At 41.7% G+C, this 22,224-nt stretch overlaps 1 protein-coding gene across 2 annotated transcripts in view; it reads left to right on the top strand.

Annotated features, from left to right (window-relative positions):
* HIF1A (hypoxia inducible factor 1 subunit alpha) overlaps positions 1-22,224 on the top strand; it is a 97,781-nt gene that overhangs the window by 35,973 nt on the left and 39,584 nt on the right. For both annotated transcript variants that reach the window (XM_068254420.1, XM_068254421.1), the window contains exon 2: positions 19,447-19,637. In XM_068254420.1, the coding sequence (XP_068110521.1) occupies positions 19,447-19,637 (191 nt within the window). The remainder of the gene's footprint in view (positions 1-19,446; positions 19,638-22,224) is intronic.

The raw sequence follows: 22,224 nt of genomic DNA, 5'->3' as shown, positions 1-22,224 counted from the left end.
TATTTGAAACTAGGCTAAGGGAAATTGTTTTTACTTTTATGGAGACTTGGATAACCGTTCTAGACAGACCAAGGTTGCCATGTCTTTCTTTGTTTTGGGAACAATATCTGATTTTGAAATTCGTGACGATGGCAAACATCATGTTATGAGTATGGTAGTTCATTGCGACGTTTATAAAATGTCAGATAAAGCATTTTTTAATTATAAGCTTAATGCATAATATTACACTGCCATCTGGTGTGTTTTTTTGTAATCTTTTATAAGTTTATAAAATTAATGATTTCTTCATAAAAAAATTATAGAATGAAATTTAGATAGCTGATCAGTATATACAATATTTGATTACTTTTTAAGGATAATATAGTGTTTAAATAAGTATTAATTTACTGTAAGTCTGAATACTGTTGGTTACAGGCCTATGTGTTTTGGTGGGTCAAGATGGCCGACAGCATTTTAGAAAGAAATGGACATACCTCAGGCCAATTAAGACACAGATGTCATAATAAGCAAACACAGCATGGAACATAGATATGGGAGATGTTTTTAATTCCGGAGACCCAGTGTCTCATGACATTTCTCTTATCGAGAGGTCATGATGTAGTCAAGATGTCTACCTGCGTGTGTACCTAATTAATTACGATATCACACTCATTAATTAAATGTCAAACACTCCAAATGACGTTAGTTCTCACAAGATAAGGTAATTAAGAAATTTATAAACAATAATAAGATAATTAAGGTATTCAAAACATAAGTGTTATGGGTATTTTAAATGTCAAAGATAGCGAGTTGATGCACGAAGTTTTAGCCAATCAGAACCAGGGATTCAGGGAAATTCCAGATTAGGCAGCCATATTGCTTCCTATCCCTTTAAAAGTAGATGCTGAAAGCTCATAGTTTGCAGGAGCCCAACAATCTCCTGAGAAGACACATGAGGCAGAAGCTACCTTCCCACACGTGGTTCTAGATGCTGAAGAGATGACATAGAAGGGGTACTATGCTTAATATTCTGGTGATTTACTTTATTAATTTTTCAGCATTAAGTTCTGTTAAGATGTTAACAAGAAGTTTTTTTAGAAGCTATTTTTTATGCTATTTCTTTAAAGGAGAACTGTAGTGAGAGGTATATGGAGGCTGCCATATTTATTTCCTTTTAAGCTATACCAGTTGCCTGGCAGCCCTGCTGATCTATTTGGCTGCAGTAATAATAATCCAAACATTTGTATAGTGCTTTTCTCCTGTCGGACTCAAAGCGCTCAAGAGCTGCAGCCACTGGGGCGCGCTCAAGAGGCCACCCTGCAGTGTTAGGGAGTCTTGCCTTGAACTCCTTACTGAATAGGTACTTGACCTAGCCAGGATTCAAACCCTGGTCTCCCATGTCAAAGGCAGAGCCCTTAACCAGTACACTATCCAGCCACTGTAGTGTGAATCACACCAGAAACAAGCATGCAGCTAATCTTGTCAGATCTTACAAAAAATGTCAAACACCAGATCTGCTGCATGCTTGTTCAGGGTCTAGGGCTAAAAGTATTGGAGGCAGAGGATCTGCAGGATAGCCAGGTAACTGGTATTGCTTAAAATCAATATGGTAGCCTCCATATACCTTTCTCTACAGTTCTCCTTTAAGAAGATTACGACAAGTTTTACACAGCTACTAGATACACAGCTATTGATACAGATGAGACTACTTTTATTCTACATAACACTACTGTTATATTCTTTTTTGAATGTGCTTAGAAGATTGATGATCGCTTGGCTATAAAGCCTTGATGAGATGGAATACTGTTAGAAGGAAACACTACTTGGAACTGTTCCTATTTTGTATATATGCTGTATGATAAGCAAATACAATTTTTTTATATAAAATCATATACTGAGTGCTCTGATTCATTTCAAGGTATACCGTCAATCTATAATTACTGTTATAGAGGGTTCAGACCCCGCTATGCTGGATTTGTATGATAGCAACGCTTTAAAGGCTGGTCCTTTACTGAGTTAGCAATCATGAAAAAGGCAAGAACCACTCAGGTTTTTGACAGGTGGAAGCCCCTGGTATGTATAAAACTTTTCTTTTCATCCGTCTATTTTCCAGCCGGGTGGCATAAAATTGTAGCCGGGTGGCATGAAAAAACAGCCGGGTGGGGAGAGATGAAAATGCAGGGCAACTGTGCTTACAGCATAGGAGGTGGTGAGAACGTGAGCAAATGACAGCCGGGTGGTCACCAAATCTAGCCGGGTGGAGCACCCGGCTAAAAGAGCCTGGGGAGAACACTGCATTTAATCCGTAGTCTCCAAACCAAATTTTAGCAACCTATCAAATTATTTGACTTAACCCATTCAGGTTCCGTCGTTTTCACTTGTGAAATGTTCACCTCCCATTCATTAGCCTATAACTTTATCACTGCTTATCACAATGAACTGATCTATATCTTGTTTTTTCCGCCACCAATTAGGCTTTCTTTGGGGGGTACATTTTGCTAAGAGCCACTTTACTGTAAATGCATTTTAAAAGGAAGAATAAGAAAAAAACGGAAAAAATCATTTTTTCTCAGTTTTCAGCCATTATAGTTTTAAAATAATACATGCCTCCATAATTAAAACTCACGTTTTGTATTTGCCCATATGTCCCGGATATTACACCGTTAAAATTATGTCCCTATCACAATGTATGGCGACAATATTTTATTTGGAAATAAAGGTCCCTTTTTTCCGTTTTGCATCCATCACTATTAACAAGTTTACAATAAAAAAAAAAAATAGAAATATTTCATCTTTACATTGATATTTAAAAAGTTTAGACCCTTAGGTAAATATTCACATTTTCACATTTTTTTTTTTTATTGTAATTTTTTTTTTTTTTTATATTAAACATTTTATTTGGGTATTTTTGGGAGGGTGGGATGTAAAGTATAGTTTTAGAATGTAATTGTGTGTTATGTTTAACTTTTTTTTTAATTTTAGTTGTAGTTTTACTTTTTGGCCACAAGATGGCGGCCATGAGTTTGTTTACATGACGTCACTCTAAGCGTAACTCACGCTTAGAGTGACTCATCGGGAAGGGAACGGCCAGAAGAGGCCGAGAGAAGCTGTCGCTTTTTCAGCGGGGGAGAGAAATCAGTGATTGGGCACCATAGCCCGATACATTGATTCCTTGGCTACCGATTCCGCGGCCGGGAGTGCACGGTAGCGCGCATGGTTCCTGGACGTAGTTTCTACGTCCAGGAACCAAAATAGGTTAATGAGCAAATGGAGTGCATAAATTTGCATAAACCTGCATCAACGCAGAATGATTTGCATCTCATTGAGCATCTCTATTAGTGACACAGCTACACATCAGGCTTTATTCTTACAGCATAGATAGATGTTATTTAGTATATATAAGAGATTCCTGTGTACACATCATATATACATTCACAATCAGATGTGTATATCTGACTTTAAAAATACGGGGACTGCTTTATTGAAGGAGAGCAAGAAACTATTTTTGATTGGTTTACTTCGTTTTTGTAGACTAAACACAGCTATTAAATATAAATATATACAATTGTCTGCGAAATAGAACATTTTATCATATTTGTTTTAATTACAGTTTAAATTCATTAGGAGTCGGAGCATTTTCTCCCGACTCCAGGTATCCAAAAATTGCCTTGACTCCGACTCCACAGCCCTGCAGGCAGCTATGATATACATGTGAAAAGTGGAGTCAATTGGCAATAGAATGCAGCTGGACAGATAGACCCTTCATCGGGGAAAGCAGACACCTCACTGTAACCAAAACAGTAAGGGTTGGTGAATGGCGGGCTTTCTGTAAGGCCTGGAACCCACTGCAAAACGCTAATCGCAAACGCTAACGTTTTTTTGTATGAGCCGTTTGTAAGTGATTTCATGAGCATTTTAGGGAGCGTTTTTAAAAAGTGTATCAATTTGCCAGCGGTTGTGTAGCGATTAGCGTTTTAAAGTCTGATTGGTCCTTTCAATTTTAATTTTGTTAGTGTGCAGTAACTTTAAAACGCTAGCAAAATCGCTCCATGCATGTTTTGATGAACGATTACACCAGCGATGATATACTTTACATTGAAGCGCAAATGCTAACAAAATGCTACATGTCCTGCGCTTGCGATTTTACAAATCGCAAACTCTCCTGTGGAAGGTGCCCCATCCATTAACAGCTAAGCGTTTTGGGAAAATGCTAGCGTTTTCAAGTGCTCCCTAAATGCTCACAAAAACGCCCTTGTGGGTTCCAGCCCTAAATGTCGACTGTTGTACATGGGGAAAAAGGAAATGGTCAATTATGCAAAATCCAAGATAGAGTTTAGGGTTTGGAGAGTTGATCCAGAAGGTGATGACATGACTATATTTTAATAAAAAAAAATTTTTTTTTCAAGAATACATGTGGAATGCTGTTCATGTAAATATAAGACATTCCCTGAATATAAGCCCCAAAGCATCTTTTGGAGCAAAAATTAGAAGACCTGGTCTACTTTTCAGAGAAACATGGCTTATTATGCACACAATTTACTCTTCTACTAGATTTGGTAAAATTGTCTAATCTTGATTGTATCGTTAGTGGGCACCTTTTTGTTTGGCCTTTCTGATTTACAGTGACTGAAGTAAATAGAAGTTTGAATAATAAAAATGTTTTGTCTGGTCTTTGGGTAGAAAAATATAGCATACTCAGCTGCTTAAAGGAGAACTGTAGTGAGAGGTATATGGAGGCTCCCATATTTTTTTCCTTTTTAAGCAATACCAGTTGCCTGGCTATCCTGCTGATTTATTTGGCTGAATCAAACTAGAAACAAGCATGCAACTAACCTTGTCAAAATTGTCAGAAAAACCTGATCTGCTGCATGCTTGTTCAGGGTCTATGGCTGTATTAGAGGCAGAGGATCAGCAGGGCTGCCAGGTAACTAGTATAGCTTAAATGGAAATAAATATGGCAGCCTCATATATACCTCTCACTACAGTTGAAGCAACAGGGATATGGAGGCTGACATTTATTTCCTTTTTAGCAATACCAGTTGCCTGACTATCCTGCTGATCCTGTCTCGAATACTTTAGCCATAGGCCCTGAACAAGCATGCAGCAGTTCAGATGTCTCTGACATAATAGTCAGATCTGACAAGATTAGCCACATGCTTGTTTCTGGTGTACTGCAGCCAAATAGACCTGCAGGGCTGCCAGGCAACTGATATTGTTGAAAAAGGAACTAAATATCCATATTTTACGCCTGATCACATGCCCCCATGATATACTTATAGTTAAACTTTCTAATTAGGCTTTACATATGTCCTCCAGCCTCCTTTAGACTACAGACCACCTGGGATTCCTTTTCTGCTTTTAAAGTTCCTCTTATTCCATACCAGATGCCCTTACATTATCATCATTATCACTCTCCCTCTCAATGTTATCCACTTCCTCTGCAAGAGGATTTTTGAACAGTGTGCCCACTTCCTTCCCTCCCCCCCCTGCTCCCTCCCACATTCTGCCTAGCCCAATAGTTTCAAAAGGGGTCTCCACCACCTAAAAACTGTTTCAGATCCCACCCCACAGTTTGGATACGCCCTATTCTGCTTACTATAACTGATAATTTGTACTTGTACTTTTTTTTTTTTTTTTTTTTTCCCCTCAATGCCTACATTAGTTTATTTTATAAGTACTCTAAGAACATTACTTAGGTTGTGGACTTATTAACATTCTAGGACCTACCTTTGCGATACTCTAATCTTGAGGGAAGTTTGTCCGTCTGTCTGGTCCAGACTGAAGATGATTTGAACATACTCTTAAATTGTTCTTGATCTGAAACTTTGTATACATTTTTCTAAGCATATACTATGTTCATGCTGACTGCTTTTCTAATCTTAATAAAAATTGTTACAAAAAAAGGAAATAAATATGGCAGCCTCCATATTCTTTTTACTACAGTTGTCCTTTAATTAGGGCCTGCAATGATGTAATTTGCAAGAAGCATGAGAACCAGTCTTGGAACCAGGAAATTTGGATCTTAGGAGAGCACATGACCTACTTCCTGCATGTCGTCATCAGTACACAGGAAAGTATTTCTATGCTGCCAAGGTCACACGAGTTCTCCAAACTTGCAGGAGACTGTATTCCTGTGCGTCACTTTTTGTGCAATGACTATTTTTAGGGCCCTCTGTTAAAGGGAATCTGAAGTGAAAATAAACTTATGATTTGATTTGTATGTGTTGTACTGCTAAGAAATAAAACCTGATTAGCACAGATATGAGTCTCATATTGATCCCAGTACAGGAAGAGTTAAGAAACTTCAGTTATCTATGCAAAGGAGCTTCTGTGAGCTCTGCAACTTTAAAGTTGGGGACAGCACTGTCTTTTGAAGCTCTTATTTCAACTGTCTCTCATTGTTCGTTCGTTTGTTTTTCTACAGCGAAAAGTTCAAAGGGTCAATGGCCTGCTCTGGGAAATCAGCATTGAGTGTATTGTGGAAACTGCAATTATTAGAGAATGATGCAATGTTATAAAAACAAAACTACAGTGTATATACCTGAGAATAAAAATGACACTATTTTCTTTGCTACTGTTATATTAATTATCCGTATTACACAACCAATTCATTATGTCATGAGGTTTTGTTTTTCCGCTTCAGTGTCATTTTAAGCCATTAGGTCTTTGGTGCACTTAGTGTAGCAAACCTCGTCATCTCTCAGTATAAATATTTAGGTGTAGCTGATTGAGTGTCCTGATACCTCATATTCAGACCTAGGTGTTTAAATGCTTTCTAAAGAACTCTGTGTTATAGTGAGAAGTGTCTTGGCCTTATAAGGTCAGTAACCTACAATCTGGCAAGAATTCGATCGCCCGCTGATTGAAAATTGATTAGTTAGTAGTGATTGTTCCCACCTTGTCCCCTCAATCCCCATTGGGTAGCTCAGCTAGAACTGAACTGATAGCAGTGATAGCATTGTCCCAGCAGTACAGTGGGATGTAGCTGCAAACTTTATAAAGGTGCACTAGTGTGTAGTTGAGGGGGACCTTGGCTACTTCTTAATTTTGCTAATTTGGTTGTGAACATTGATTTGTATAAAAGGAATACATTCTATCCACGCTACCAACCCAATAGGTTTAGTAAAATGCACGAAGGTCCTGGTATGCAATGTTAGTTATTTTCCCCTGGGTCCCCTATTTCTTACAAATTAGTGGAGGAGACTAAATTGCTGCAAGCAGAGGGTGCAGCCGTTGGTCTAAGGTTTCCAGCTTGGTCCCCTCAACTAGACTAAAACTACAATTTCCAGCATTCTTCTTCTTATTATTATTCTTATTATTCTTATTCTTTTTCTTAATATTATTATTTTTCTTATTATTATTATTATTATTATTATTATTTAGTATTTATATAGCCCCAACATCTTCTACAGCGCTGTACAGAGCATATAGTCCTGTCACTTAAAGAGGAACTTCAGCCTAAACATACTGTCATTAGTTACATAATGCTGGGGATACACGGTACGTTTCTGTACAGTGTATCGACCAGCTGATCCGGCCAGCTGATAATATTCAGCTGGCCTGAACATGCCGCTCGACCCCCGCCCGCTCGATTCCCGCCTGCGGACAATGGCAGGGAATCGAGCGGTGATAAGGAAGCGCTGGCGGGGACGAGCAGCAATCGATACGAGCGGGGATGCGCCGGCATCGAGCCGCTGGCTCGAACCGGCGCATAAAACGAGCCGTGTATGCACGGCATTAGTTATGTTAAAATAGATAGGTAATCTCTTACCCACCCTGTTTTTCATTATACAAATTACCCACCCTGTTTTAAAAGAACAGGCAAAGGTTTGTGATTTAATGAGGGCAGCCAACTTTTTGGTTGAAAGGAGGCGACAGGGAGCATGAGACACAGTTCCAACTGTCCTGTGTCCTGATCACCCCTCCCAGTTGCTAGGCAACGAGAACATCAGAAATCCCATCATGCTTTGCACAGCATCAGGGGGAAAATGCCCGGGCAGTTTTCTTTGATGGGCTTCGCTTCTAAGCAGCTAAAATTTAGGTTTGGGTATGAAAAACAAAGCTCTGATGCTGTGAACCTGTTAAAGAAACAACAAGCCTTTTCAGTGCTGCTGAGTAGATTTTTAGTCTGGAGGTTCACTTTAACTGTCCCTCAGAGAGGCTCACAATCTCATCCCTACCATAGTCATGTCTATGTATCGTAGTCTAGGGCCAATTAACTTAGCTGTATGCTTTTGGGATATGGGAGGAACCCCATACAGGGGGAATATACCTGCAAATAGTGCCGTGGCTTGGATTCGAACCAGGGACCTAAGGCAAGAAACCATTAAGCCACTGTGCTTCCTAATTGCCTTTCTCATTAATAAACTTTCGGAAATCCATTGGAAGTTGAGTGATTTGAGAAAAATAGATCCTCTTCTGATTTGATCAGCCAGAAATGTTGACCCTCGATTGACCACCCCATGAACCTGTGTAATACTGTCTACACTGAAATTTGAACTGATTTGGCCATAAAGCAAACAAGCGTAACTTCCCCGTCCCACTTTCTTGTTTACAGAAGTGAAAAAAAAAGAGGACAGGTAAAAATGGTTGACTGTTATCAGACAGCCAGGATCTAGTTGTGAGTGTTGGATGTATGCTTTATAGAGTTGCTGCCGTGACGTTTCAGTACACACTTCATACATGTGCCCGCGTCTACAGCAGCCTGGTGTAGTGAAACGTTCACTTTCATGTAGGAGTCTGACCATGTCTTGGTTACCCAGTGACCTTCCTGTGACCTTGGGCATGACCTATTATTTTTATGCAGGCCGCCTGCTGTGTATATAGAGGTTACTGAGCTCTAGTATGTTTGGCATTTACTCAGAAACCAAAATAAGCTCCTCAGTACCTTGTAGTTTGCTGTGGGTAGCCTTGTATTCCTGATTAGCTTCACAGTGGCAGTAACACCCAGTGGTTTACGGTGGTATTGCACTGGTGTCGTATAGTTGGAGAGATCAAGGTATGACAGTAGTGCAGTGTGGTTTGCCACACTTTGGCCTTTGTTCCTGAACATTACATATGGTAAATGTCATTATCTCTGTGTATATACAGGACAATGACCAGCTGTGCTACTGTGGTTAAATATTAGCTGGAAAATTCCGACTGTAAAAGGCATTTATGCTTGCTGGCTTTTTTTTCCTGTGTTAAAGCAGAGAGCATGGCTGGGAAAAGTGAGTGCAGACAGAAAGTGGCTTGCAGAAGCAGGAGTGAGAGACCTGCTAATCAGTTCTGATAAGGAGTACCAGGTTTAGTTTGCCTGAGCTTCCTCAACCAGGAAAGGACTTGTGAAAACTCAGACTTGTTATGCAATTCCAATGTGTTGTTTTTTTTTTTTTTTCCAGTTTAAAGTGGATCCGAGATGAACTTTTACTCATTGCATAATTGTGTTCCTTTCCTATTGTTTCTAGGGCAATCCTCAAGCCAAATACTTTTTAGTTTTTGTTTTAATACTCTTTAATTTCCTATAAACTAAACAAGCCTCGCCCACAGTTTTTTCAGAGAGCCTTGGCAGTAGCAAGGGCTCATGGGAGCTCAGTCTGGGCAGGAGGAGGGGGAGGTATTACTAGCCAGAGATTTCAGAGGCAGAGGGGAGGAGGAGGAGGAGGAGGGGGGGATTAGGTTTTTTTCACAGAAGATGCTGATGAGTTTTCTGGTTTGTAATGTTTACAAACATGGCTGCTGTCATTGTATCACAGGAAGAAATAATCATATTCTATTGAAGATGTTTGCAACTAGATTTGCTGTGTAAACTATCTAAACTCTAGATAAGATAGACAAGTTACTTGTTATAGTTAGTTTTTCATCTCAGATCCGCTTTAGAGACTCAAGAGATGAGTCTTACTACAGTGTTTTTTTGTTTTTTTTACTTACCCGGATTTCCTCCAGCCCCATAAGCACGGATCTCTCCCTCGCCATCCTCCTTAGCGCCGCCTTTCAGCCGCAATCTTCCCCCGGGAGGGGTGGCTCAGTGACATCAGCGGTAAGCGCAGAAAGCCCCGGGCTGACGTCACTCAGTCAGACCGAGTCCGACTGAGCCACTTACCGGGAGTTGACTGCGGGAAAACGGCGGCGCTAAGGACGACAGTGAGGGACACATCCATGCTTATGGGGCTGGAGGAAGCCCTGGGTTAGGGTAAACAACTGCAGTGAGGCTCTTGCACATTACACGCGATTCCTATTTTTTTTCCCCAATACAATACTTTTTTTTTTTTTTTTCTTTTTCTTTTTTTTATTCAGGTTTAAAAAAAAAAAAAAAAAAAAAGTACTGCATGGTGCTACATTTTTATTTTTTATCTGAATCAAAATTTGGAATTGCATGTAATGTGCAAGACGCCTAAAGCAGACCTCAACTCAGAACTTCCTCTCTGCTGTAAAAGATACACAACAGCATAGGCCTCAATTCACTGAGCATTATCAAACGTTTATCAAACGCTTTATCAAATGTTTGATAATTCACCTCATGGGTAAAATCTCATTTTGAATTCACTAAGGCGTTATATATTTGTTGAACGTTTTATCGGTAAACCATTCGACAGATATATAACACCTTAGTGAATTTAAAATGAGATTTTACCCATGAGGTAAATGATCAAACGTTTGATAAAGTGTTTGATAAACGTTTGATAATGCTCCGTGAATTGAGGCCATAGTAACCTTCAAACAAGAAACATTTCTTTGTTACAGCTGATACAAATCCTAAAATAAATCTGCACAGTTTCTACTTCCTGATCCATGGAAGCAGACAGATTCACATCCTGTACTTTCAAATGAGCTTATCTGCCATCCATGTGACACAGGAAGAGATCAAATTACAACTTGTGATTAGACATAGATGAGGGGGAATTAGACAGGCTAAACTCTCTAAATATACAGGGTGCATTTCTCTGTTTTCCGTCTGTCCTGTGCAAGAGTTTCCGTCCACTTTTAAGTGACTCAGAGCTCACTAAAACAAAAATTTTATACATACCTGGGGCTTCCTCCAGCCCCATCCACTTGGATCGCTCCCACACCGCCGTCCTCCGATGTCTGCAGCATCAGTACCGGGTTCCAGCACTTCTGTCTGTCGGAGCCAGTCTGACATAAGGGAAGTGCGCCCTCTCTAGCACCTGCTGCTGGAGAGATAAGCAAAGAGCACACTTCTCCTGCATAGACTGGAGCAGACAGAAGTGCGGCGACCCGGTACCAGCGCAGCAGACATCGGAGGCCGGCGGCATGGGAGCGATCCAAGTGGATGGGGCTGGAGGAAGCCCCCAGGTATGTATAATTCTTTTTGTTTTAGAGTACTCTGGTACACTTTAAGGACACCAGAAGTGAGAGGGATATGGAGGCTGGTATAAAGTATTTTTCCTTTGTAAACAATGCAAATTACCTGGCTGTCCTGCTGAGCCTGTGCCTCTAATGCTGGGCATACACACTTCGTTTTATGCGCCGGTATTGAGCCGGCGCGTCACTGCTCGTCCGCGCGGATCGATTCCCGCTCGTCCCCGCGGGATCGAGCGAGGTATCGATCCGCCGCGGTGATCGGACAGGTTGGATCTTATCAATCGAGCCATCAGCGACTCAATAAGAACTATCTAACCTTGTATGCCCAGCATTATACTTTGTCATAAACCCTGAATAAGCATGCAGATCAAATGTTTGAAGTCTGACTGGATTAGCTGAATGCTTGTTTTAGGTGAGTGATCCAGACACCACTGATGCATGACACATCAGCAGGAAAGCCAGGCAACTGGTATTGTTTAAAAGGAAATAAATATGGCAGCCTCCATATCCATCTTTATTCAGGTGTCAGTTTAAAGAAACAGAACTACAGAAACAGTTAAGTTGGAGGTGCAGGATAAGGCGACCTGTTTTCTTTAAAGAAATCCTGTAAGGAAAATGTGCCTCCATGGGGTGCTTACATTGGGAGGGGGAAGCCTCTGGATCCTAATGAGGCCCACCCCCCCCCCCCCCCCCATGCAGCGCTGGTACCTCCTGAAAATCCACTGGCGAGCTTTTCGGAGGATGGGCCTGCAGACGTGGTGTAATTTACCTTGGGGATCTAGCGCAGGCGCAGTACCGACTTCCCCCTCTGGCTCCCGTGGGAATAGCTAAGCCTGATCAGATTTGATCTACTGCACAGGAGCAAAATTTCTGGTGGCTGTTAATGAAAAAGGCTCATTTAAAGCTCTTACCTACTCCCTCTCCCCCTGTACATGTCCGCCCCCTCTCCCCTTTCATGCCCCGTACAGTTACTTTACCTGTCTACACTCCTCTTTTGAATTTTGCGCCCCACGTGGTTTCTTCTGAATTGCGTTATAGCACATCACACACTTGCCCCATGTACTATAAAGCAATGCACGTGGCACGCAAGTCTGGAAGAGGAATGTGGTCACCGGGCAGGTTACTTATAACTACACAAAGCGTGGCGGCAGTGGGTGTACCTGTACCTTGGGTGAGGGACAGCTGCTAGGGTTTCTGTCACATTCATCATTACCGACACGCACCCGTTCCAGCATGTCGCCCTGAAATTTTTGGTTGCATCGTTGATCAGGCATGCTTTTGGCAGCACCAATTTTAATCTGATTCGATAATAATGATCGGATGGTCGACTGGCCGCCAGATCTATAGATGTATGGCTGCCTTTAGTGACATGACCATAGGCTCTGTAAAGCGCCATAGGAGATAAATGCAGTATGTAAACACCGTAATAAATTCTAACATGGTCTCTCCTAGTAGCATACGTTACAGCAGTGGTGGTTGCTGATTTTCCTGTTTTAAATGAATGCTTGCTTGTTATATTTGTGATTGCACAAACCTTGCTTTGTGTGTTTGTGTACCCAAGCAGCCTATTGTGCATTTGTGATATTTGTGGTGTTCCTTGTTCTCTCTGTAATTTGAGCGTTTTCTCGAGAACTTCTGGTAGCTGTTTATGAAAAATGCACATAATAAACTCTGACCTACTTCCTCCCCAGCCCCAGGCAGTTTACAGCCTTTTCATAAGAACACTTAGTACTGGCTGTAACATACACACATACCTCTGCTCGCTATAGAATGGGGATAAGCTCACTGGAATCTATGTCACGGTGAGCGCAGCGGGCAAATTCTACACATAGTAGACCTCACTAAAGTATCCCTAGATAATGGAAATAAACATTCAGCCTTATGTAACAGTATTGCTGTACTCTGAGGTGCTGCGGTGTAAGGACCTCCATAGGTCATCAGGTCTTCGTACCAAAATATGGGCCTAGTTTTCAAAAACAATAATTAACTACTGCTTGGGTGTGTCCTTGCGCTGACATGTTGTTCCACTTACCGGAGGAGCAACACTTGACAGCTTTGTTTTTTCCACATGCTTCTAGAAAGTCTGCAAGGAGCAATTAGTCGGACAACAGAACACACAACTTTTTTTTAGGCCAGGGCTGGATGGATTCAATACATTTACGCATTGAACTAGTAACGCGTAAAAATGTATGTGTTAATGTTCTTCCACTAGGGGGAGTGCGTAAAAACGTACACAATGCGGCCCGCCGACCTCCGAGGTCTGCAAGCTGCCAGCGGGGGACTGGAGCAGCAGTAAGTGACTACGAGGGCACCGGATGGCTGCATGGGGCTGGTAGAAGCCCCAGGTAAGTGAAACTCATTTTTTTATTTTGCTTGAACCTTCCCTTTAAGCAAGTGCTAAGAGCTCAAGTGCATTGTTCTTCTTTTATCGCTCAAAGCTGCTTCATTCTGCGACGCTTCATTTGACCCCCCCCCCCCTCCATAGCACAGCCCTTAGCCCTGAGCTGTTGCCCAAGGGATCGAGTCCCGACTCTGTGGGTGACCTTTTTTTATGCATGTACCATAAAAGTTGTTGTTAGTACAGTCTACTTTGCCATGATTACCTTGAAGCATTAGTTCAAAAGCAAGCACTTCTTTAACAATGTTGTGGTTTGTTTTTTTGGGGGGGTTTTTCGTACCAGATTTGAATAATCTGTTTACAACTAAGCTGCACCGAGCAGCCCTTCAACGTGGGGTCAGCGTGGATGGCGTTTACACTCTGGTTCTATAGCTTGCAGTTTGGGTACCATTTTATTGACCTGCACCTGATGCTTATGCATATTGTGTGCCTCTGAGGAAGCGGCTTGTTGGCCGTGAAACACGTGTCAAGCAATCTTTTTGTCGAATTGGATTTCTGAACTGTCTACACACTATATCTGCAACTTACAAGATTTGTGATTAAATAATAAAGAGTGAAATTGTTCTTTTAAAACCCTGTTCTGCTTTGTTGGGACTTTTGCATACTGTTTACAACTTAGCCAACTAAAAGTCAGAATTTAAATTTAAGAATCCTGTTGCCTTAATTAGACTTTTAGGGTGAGTATACAGAAGATTCCACCAGGTGCACATTTGTGCGTTTTTTCTTCGGAAGGGAGGCATATAAATTTGCACAGCAATGTTGGCCTGCTTCCGCTAAATGTGACATTTGCATTCAGAAAAAACTGTCAACCAGGTTACCCTTTTTTGGATGCGCATGCAGAAATCAATGTGCAATTTCTCAAATGTGATCCATGATAGCAATAGGACTTCCTTCTTTGTAAAAAAACATATAGTTGTATGCTATTTAATATTCGAAAAGTCTCATGCGATTTGCATGGTTCAAGTGGAAACGTAGCCCAATTGTTTGAGAATAGTATGCTGGTGCATTCAGTGCATGTTACATAGTTACATGGTTACATGGTTATTTGGGTTGAAAAAAGACATACGTCCATCGAGTTCAACCAGAATAGAGCAATAGTCTGTGGACTGCAACAGAACAGTGCCACCCAATGGGCATATTTATTACCAGCCGTATGCATTTTTAAAGATAGTAGCAGTAGAATATTGTACCATGCCAGGTACACACCATACAATTTTCTGTTCGATTTTCTGCTAGATTTACTTGCCAGATTTTTTTTTCCAACATGTTGGAAAAAATCTGGCAGGTAAATCTAACAGAAAATTGTATGGTGTATACCTTGCCGCCTTAGATGAATTGATGCCATAGTCTCAGTCCCAATTGGGTGAGGATTGGTTAAACAAGGGGTCTTATCTATTAGTCATAAATCTGCTAATATCTTCTCACCCCATTTAGATGTTCTGTTTCATTTTATGCTGGGGATATACGGTACAACCCGGCGGCTCGATTAGCCGCCGGATCGACTCCCGGCGCGTCCCCGCCGCCATCCGGATCGGTCCCTGCGGGCGCTTCCTTATCTTCCTCTCGACTCCCCGCTATTGTCCGCCCGCAGGGAACGAGCGGGGTCATCTGACCTGTCTGAAATTATCAATTGAGCCATCAGTGGGGGAAACGTACCGTGTAGCCCCAGCATAAGACATCTTAAAGAGAATCTGTATTGTTAAAATCGCACAAAAGTAAACATACCAGTGCGTTAGGGGACATCTCCTATTACCCTCTGTCACAATTTCGCCGCTCCCCGCCGCATTAAAAGTGGTTAAAAACAGTTTTAAAAAGTTTGTTTATAAACAAACAAAATGGTCACCAAAACAGGAAGTAGATTGATGTACAATATGTCCACACATAGAAAATACATTCATACACAAGCAGGCTGTATACAGCCTTACTTCTGAATCTCAAGAGATCATTTGTGTGTTTCTTTCCCCCTGCATCTCTCATGCACTGAAGTTTCAGGCTGCTCTTTTCTTCCTGCAAACAGCTTTGCCCTTGTCTGTAACTCCTCAGTATGTGAAAGCCCAGCCAGCTCAGAGGACGATTTATCCAGCTTGTAAAAGATAAGAGAGAAGAGAGAAGCTGCTCTAATCTAAATAATACACAGGCAGTGTGCAGAGAGGGGCCTGGAGGGGGGAGTGCATAGCAGAACCACAACACTGAAGAACTTGGCAGCCTTCCAGACACAGGCCGACAAGTCTGACAGGGGAAAGATACATTGATTTATTACAGAGACTGTGATGGTACAAAGTGCTGCAGTAAGCCAGAACACATTAGAATAGCTATTGGAACTTGTAGGATGATAAAAAACAGGATGCAATTTTTGTTACGGAGTCGCTTTAATGACATGTATTTATGCTTGCAAAAATCTATGTATCCTCTTGATGTTGCATGTATATAGCTGTCTGTACCAACAGGATTGAAGGCTGCACAGCTGAAAGCTTACGCTTATTTTTAAGTTAGCCAATGGTATCCTGATTCAAAACGTCTTTGATTTTTAAAGAAACCTCTTCTGTGCCTTTTACTGGTACTTCACTTCATAGCCTGATAGAATTTTTCTTTTTACGAGGTTTGTGGCATTTGTGCATGTTTGTTTTTGCAGCCCACAGCTAGTTAAAACTTGCTTTTGTAAAAATATACTTAAATGTAATGCATCCCAACCTCTCTCTGATGCCCTTTTTAACTCTGAGGAAATTCCAGGAAGTCAAACAATTCATGTCTAAACAATGCACTGGGGAGGCTGGGTGGAATAGAGGTGGGGGCAGCACATTGATAGTTTAGTTACTTCCCTCTTACATCAGCCAGCTTTGTTTGTGGAGTTCTGAGAATTTGGTCACTGGTAGGATATACGAGATTGTCTCCTGCAGATCGATTTCAGTCCAAATACCGGTTCTATCAGGGAGAGATATGTTTAATGCAACAGCACTGTGTGCACTAACTCTGGGGCTGAGTGCTTGAGAAATAACCTAATGCTAGGTACACACCTAAAAATTTTCTGGCAGATTTACCTGCAACATCGATTATTTCTAATATGTCCAATCTGAATTTTGTTTTTTTAATTCTCTGATCTTTTTTTAATCGTTTTTTTTTTTCAATCGATTTTCGTTCAGTTATATGAAAATCAATTAGAAAAGATTTTAAAAAATCGGAAAAATCTATTGATTTTTTGGAAATAATCGATCTGGCAGGTAAATCTGCCAGAAAATTGTATGGTGTGTACCTAACAGAAGGGAAAATCATCCTAAGATTCAAGTTAAGCTCTGCTCAAAACTTACAGGGAAGAGAACCTTTGACAAGTCTTTATTGTTGTCTTTGACCTTGTTAGAGAGTTGGCACTTGCACAGGAACAACACAGATTTACATAACATTGTTTTACTAGTGCAGTGTCCCCTCGCTTTCCTGGTCCGGACCATGGAATCTTTACCATGGGGGCTGCCATCTTGTGTGTTAATGTTCCCATAGATTAGCCGATGTTTGGACAGATGGACCAAGAGACAGATCTCTCTCTGATCAGATTCTCTCAGAGAAAGATCTGTTGCCTGCCCACACACCACAGGCAGATTCCTGATTTATTTCAGCATGGAATCTTTCTGGAATCGGCCCTGTGACGCCGCATCCACTGTCCCTGGTGCTGCCCCCCCCCCCCCATGTAAAATGTCTTGTGCAGTAGTTGTAGTGGTTGCTGACGTAACATGGCCGCATGTGACCTCGCCCGCGTATATATGCCGGCAGTCATGTGGGGAGCTTGTATGTAAACAGTGGCGGACAACAGCCAGACAGATTATACTGCATGAGTCGACGGCGAGCTCATTTTATGCTAATGGGATGGTGCCAGTGGTTCTGTTGCATACTTAATATTGTGTATTTTGTCAATCTTAGGGTAACTGCTAACAATATAATCGTATTGTTCGATCCTACAGTTAAATTGCAATATCGATCAGAAACGGTAGTTCGGGCCCACTAACAGACGTAAAGCTGCTATCCAATTCGATCAGTGGAATTGATCGAATAAGTAGTGCTGTTCATTTCCTTGCCATGTACTAATTTAATTCATTTTTGGTCAGCTGCTCCCACTTAACAGCTTTGCTTTTGATGTATATGCAGAGCCTCTGTTTGGGTTCAAGGTGCATTTGCAGTTTCTGGGGGGGCTCAGCGTACCTCCTGATTGGAGCCCATTCCGAGGCGGCCTGGTGATGCGCTGATCCACCTTTTGCGCAATTTTCAATAGTGGAATTGATCCGAAAATCAAAAGGAATTTTTTTCACCTGCTCAAGTTTGGATTTCAGCTTTGCTTCCGTTAGTGGACCCGAATCAAAGAGCTGATCGTCTGAAGAATCAAATAGTGAATGGTCACCTTAACTGAGACTTTGATAGTCTCAACAGGGAAAGAAAAAATAACTTATGCTGTAAGGACATTCAGTAGGTTGCTCTCTTATCTCTGAATGCAGAAGATTATTTTGAGTAAGTACAACAGAGTTTCGATGTGACCACTTCCTTGACCGTAAGCTGCAGATTCGACATTCCTTACTGGATAGTGGAGATGGTGAAAAGGATGCAAAACCAGCTTGGATGCAAATTGTATGCAAATTGTATGCAGATTTTATTTGGGCTAAATAGCAGGAAGGGCATTTGAATGGCCATACCACAAATGACATTACTTTGTGACAAAGGACAGTAGGATAACTATATGGGTTATAAGGGGCTGATAGACAGGTTTTCAGTTGTGTGACATGGAAGCTGATGTGACTGTATTGGCTCCAGGATAGGTATGATCTGTTGAGCATCCTAGAGAATGTAGTAACTTCTCTGGAACTGCGCCAAGTAGGTAATGAGTCATCAATCACTTCCTCCACAAAGAAAACAGCCCATCCTCTGCAGTATGAGTAAAAGCAGAAACTGTATCTTCTATTGGATGAGGGACAGACAAAACATTAAATAAGCATTCACAGAATGTCATGAGTTATTATTATTATTATTATTATTATTATTATTGATTTATAAAGCACCAACATATTCCGTGGCGCTGTACAAAGTAGTTACTGCAATATATTCAGATACTACGTTTTCCTCAATTATGGGTAAATTTCAAAAATCACTTCCTGCTTTACCGTCTGAAATTTATTACAGGTGGCAACATCTTTAGTCCTGTCAGGTGATCTGTGCAGAATGTTTGTTTACTGAAGGTTCCAAAGCTAGTATAAAACATACTTTACCTCCCAGAATGCTCGGGTAGGGGATCATTCCGCATAGCTAAACAGCCTAGGCCAGTGATGGCTATCCTTGGCACTCCAAACTACAAATCCCATCATGCCTCTGCCTCCCCGATTTATGCTTAGAGCTGTCAGAGTATTGCAATGCCCCATGGGACTTGTAGTTCCACCACAGCTGGAGTGCCAAGGTTAGTCATCACTGGCCTAGGCTAAGCATCACTGGGAGGGCAGGGCTACATGCCAATATACAGCAATGTATAGATATAGGAAATGTTTCTGATGCTGAAACCAGGATTTTTAATGTAAAAGTGGGTATCCTGAATAATCAAAATACAGATAGTGTGTGTTGTCGCCTTGGTGTGGCACAATGCAGTAATCTTTCAATAAAGCGTGTTGTCTTCATACATTTCATGGGTATTTCCTGCCATTAATAACTCTTGAAAAGCGGTGCTCACACTGTTTAGTGTTTGCCTGAGGTTGCCATGGAGCAGTGGCAGTGAGTAATGACCTGTGTCCCTCTGCTTGCAGGATCAGTTCAGAGCGGCGGAAGGAGAAGTCTCGGGATGCTGCCAGGTGTCGGAGGAGTAAAGAGTCCGAGGTCTTCTATGAACTGTCCCACCAGTTGCCACTTCCGCACAATGTCAGCTCTCATCTGGATAAAGCCTCCATAATGCGGCTGACCATCAGCTACCTGCGCATCCGAAGGCTCCTTGATGCAGGTGAGAGAACAACCTAAGTCATACTGACCTTCAACTTCTGTCACACAGGCAGCCATAACCAAACGGCCCTCAGGGCCACTGTAGTTGGCATCTCTCCAGCAGCTATTATGAGCCTGCTTGGTCAGACTGACTGTGGGCATCCATGGTGTGAAGGAAGCTGGAGCGGTTTATGTAGCCGGGTCTGTCTTGGGGGAAAAGGGTAATTCCAGAAAAAAAAATAAATCCCAAATAATGTGTTTTTTTAGTTCATTTGCCTTTAAATTGGACCTGAGCTCTTGCACTGGACAGAAGGAAAACTTAGAGAAAGGCACCCTGTATGTATTAAAGAGACACTGAAGCGAAAAAAAAATATTATGATTTGTATGTGTAGTACAGCTGAGAAAAAAAACATTAAGATCAGATACATCAGTCTAATTGTTTCCAGTACAGGAAGAGTTGAGAAACTCCAGTTGTTATCTCTATGCAAAAAAGCTATTAAGCTCTCCAACTAAGTTAGTGGTGGAGAGGGCTGTTATCTGACTTTTATTATCTAAACTGTAATTGAACTGTTTACTTTTCCTCTGCCAGAGGAGAGGTCATTACTTCACAGACTGCTCTGAAAGAATCATTTTGAATGCTGAGTGTTGTGTAATCTGCACATATTATAGAATGATGCAATGTTAGAAAAAACACTATATACCTGAAAATAAAAGTATGAGAATATTTTCTTTGCTGCTAATCTTCTAGTAATTATTCATAGTACACAACCAATTCATTATATCATATATTTTTTTTCGCTTCAGTGTCTCTTTAAGAAAGTTTAGTCTACTTAATTCCCGCTTACCTGTGATGAATCACCACTATAATTTGATCTCTCAGCTGTGTCAGCTCAGAAATCTCCTCTGCCATGACACTGCAGTTCATTTGTAAACACGGGATGTTAACCCTGCCTGCTTCCTTGAAAGCAAGAAGCAGACGCACAGCAGATTTATTGCAGGATTTGTATCCGCTGTAACAAAGATGATGATTTTCGTTTAAGGTTATTGTACTGCTTATCTGTTAGAGGAGAGAGGATGTTCTGAGTTTAGGTCCCCTTTAATGGAAGCTAGACGTTGCCGTCGTCTGATGGGCTTTCCCAAATCTCATCTAAGCATTGGCGTGTATGTGCCCTGTCCCAATCTGACTCCAAGGCTGTAAATGGACCCCTCCAAGGATTTAGCACCATTCCTATTCTTAAGGCGTGAACACACACGCCATACTTCCGCAAACAACTGCTCCGCCAGACCCTCCCGCTGGGCAGATGTTCTGCCGACAGTAGCACGTGTGTACATGCCAGCGCGTACTCACGTGCTGCTGTCGACCGAACATCCCCCAAGAAGTAGGGTCTGGCGGACCCGTCGTTTGCGGAAGTATGCTGTGTGTATGCGCCTTTATGTAGTTGTATACTGCTGACATCTTTTGCAGCACTTTACAATGTACATAGTCACATCACAAACTGTCCTCAGGGGCTGACAATCTAATCCCTACTACAGTTGCATATCTCTCATAGGCAAAGGTAAATTTTTGAAGATGTGGTAAAAAACTGGGGTACTTGGAAGATACCCATGCAAATTCTTGGACAGCTTAGAGTGCCCTTACATCACTTTGTATTCAGCATCAATATCCAGACGCCTTGATCGTAATGATTGAATCTGGCAGATATTGATGCCGCAATATGGCCACCCGGTCGATTCTATCGATTTCCATCCACAGTCCTTTCCCCAAGTGTATTTGCAACCCCCCCCTCCTTCCCCAGGGCATGTTGAGTGGTGCAGGTTCACCTGTCAAGTCGACACCACTACTCTCCTCCTCCGGTGTCACCACATGCACCTGTACTACTGTACACTGCCGCATGTATTGACGCTATTACATGCACCCGGTGTCAAATGGTACAGGCACTCAGTGACCATTCAAAAAGACTTCAGACACCGGAGGAGGCAAGGTGTTGCGCTGGTGTGACAGGTGAGCCGGGGGGGGGGGGGGGACGCAATACATGAGTGCTATTCCTTATTCTACTGTCCACCCAATGGAAGGGGGGTGGGGGGGAATGCAGCAGCCTGACCTGTAAAGCTGCATTTATCTTAGAACATAGCAATTGAGATTTACCTGTTACAAATACCCTTGTTTGACTAATCCTTATTGACACATTCCTTTACTAAAGAGATAGTAGCAAAAGAAAAAGTTTCTGTACCGTGTAAGCCAAATTATGTAGGTAAGGGAAAAAAAAAGTTTAGTAAAAGTAATGCCTTTTAATGACTAATAAAGTTAAATTCTGCAAGCGTTCAGGGATCTATTCCCCTTCTTCAGGCATATTTCCAGATGTTAGCTGAAGTAATACACTGATGCAGGTAAATAGCACAACTGTCCTCTTCTATCATGTCATCTGTTATCGGTTTACGATTTACCTGCATTTACTCCCCTTTTTACCCCCACGCCCCAATACTTACCGAGCCTCATGCAATATCTAGCTGCTTTCAGACTTCCCCCGTGCACTGACATGCTGACTTGCGTGCACGGATGCCGAAAGCAGCTAGATGTCATTGGCGGTCCGGTCAGTATTTTAAAAGCC

This window comes from Hyperolius riggenbachi, chromosome 9 (genome assembly GCF_040937935.1).
Source record: "Hyperolius riggenbachi isolate aHypRig1 chromosome 9, aHypRig1.pri, whole genome shotgun sequence".
NCBI classification, from domain to species: Eukaryota; Metazoa; Chordata; class Amphibia; order Anura; family Hyperoliidae; genus Hyperolius; species Hyperolius riggenbachi.
This window is presented reverse-complemented; position numbering and strand designations above follow the sequence as displayed.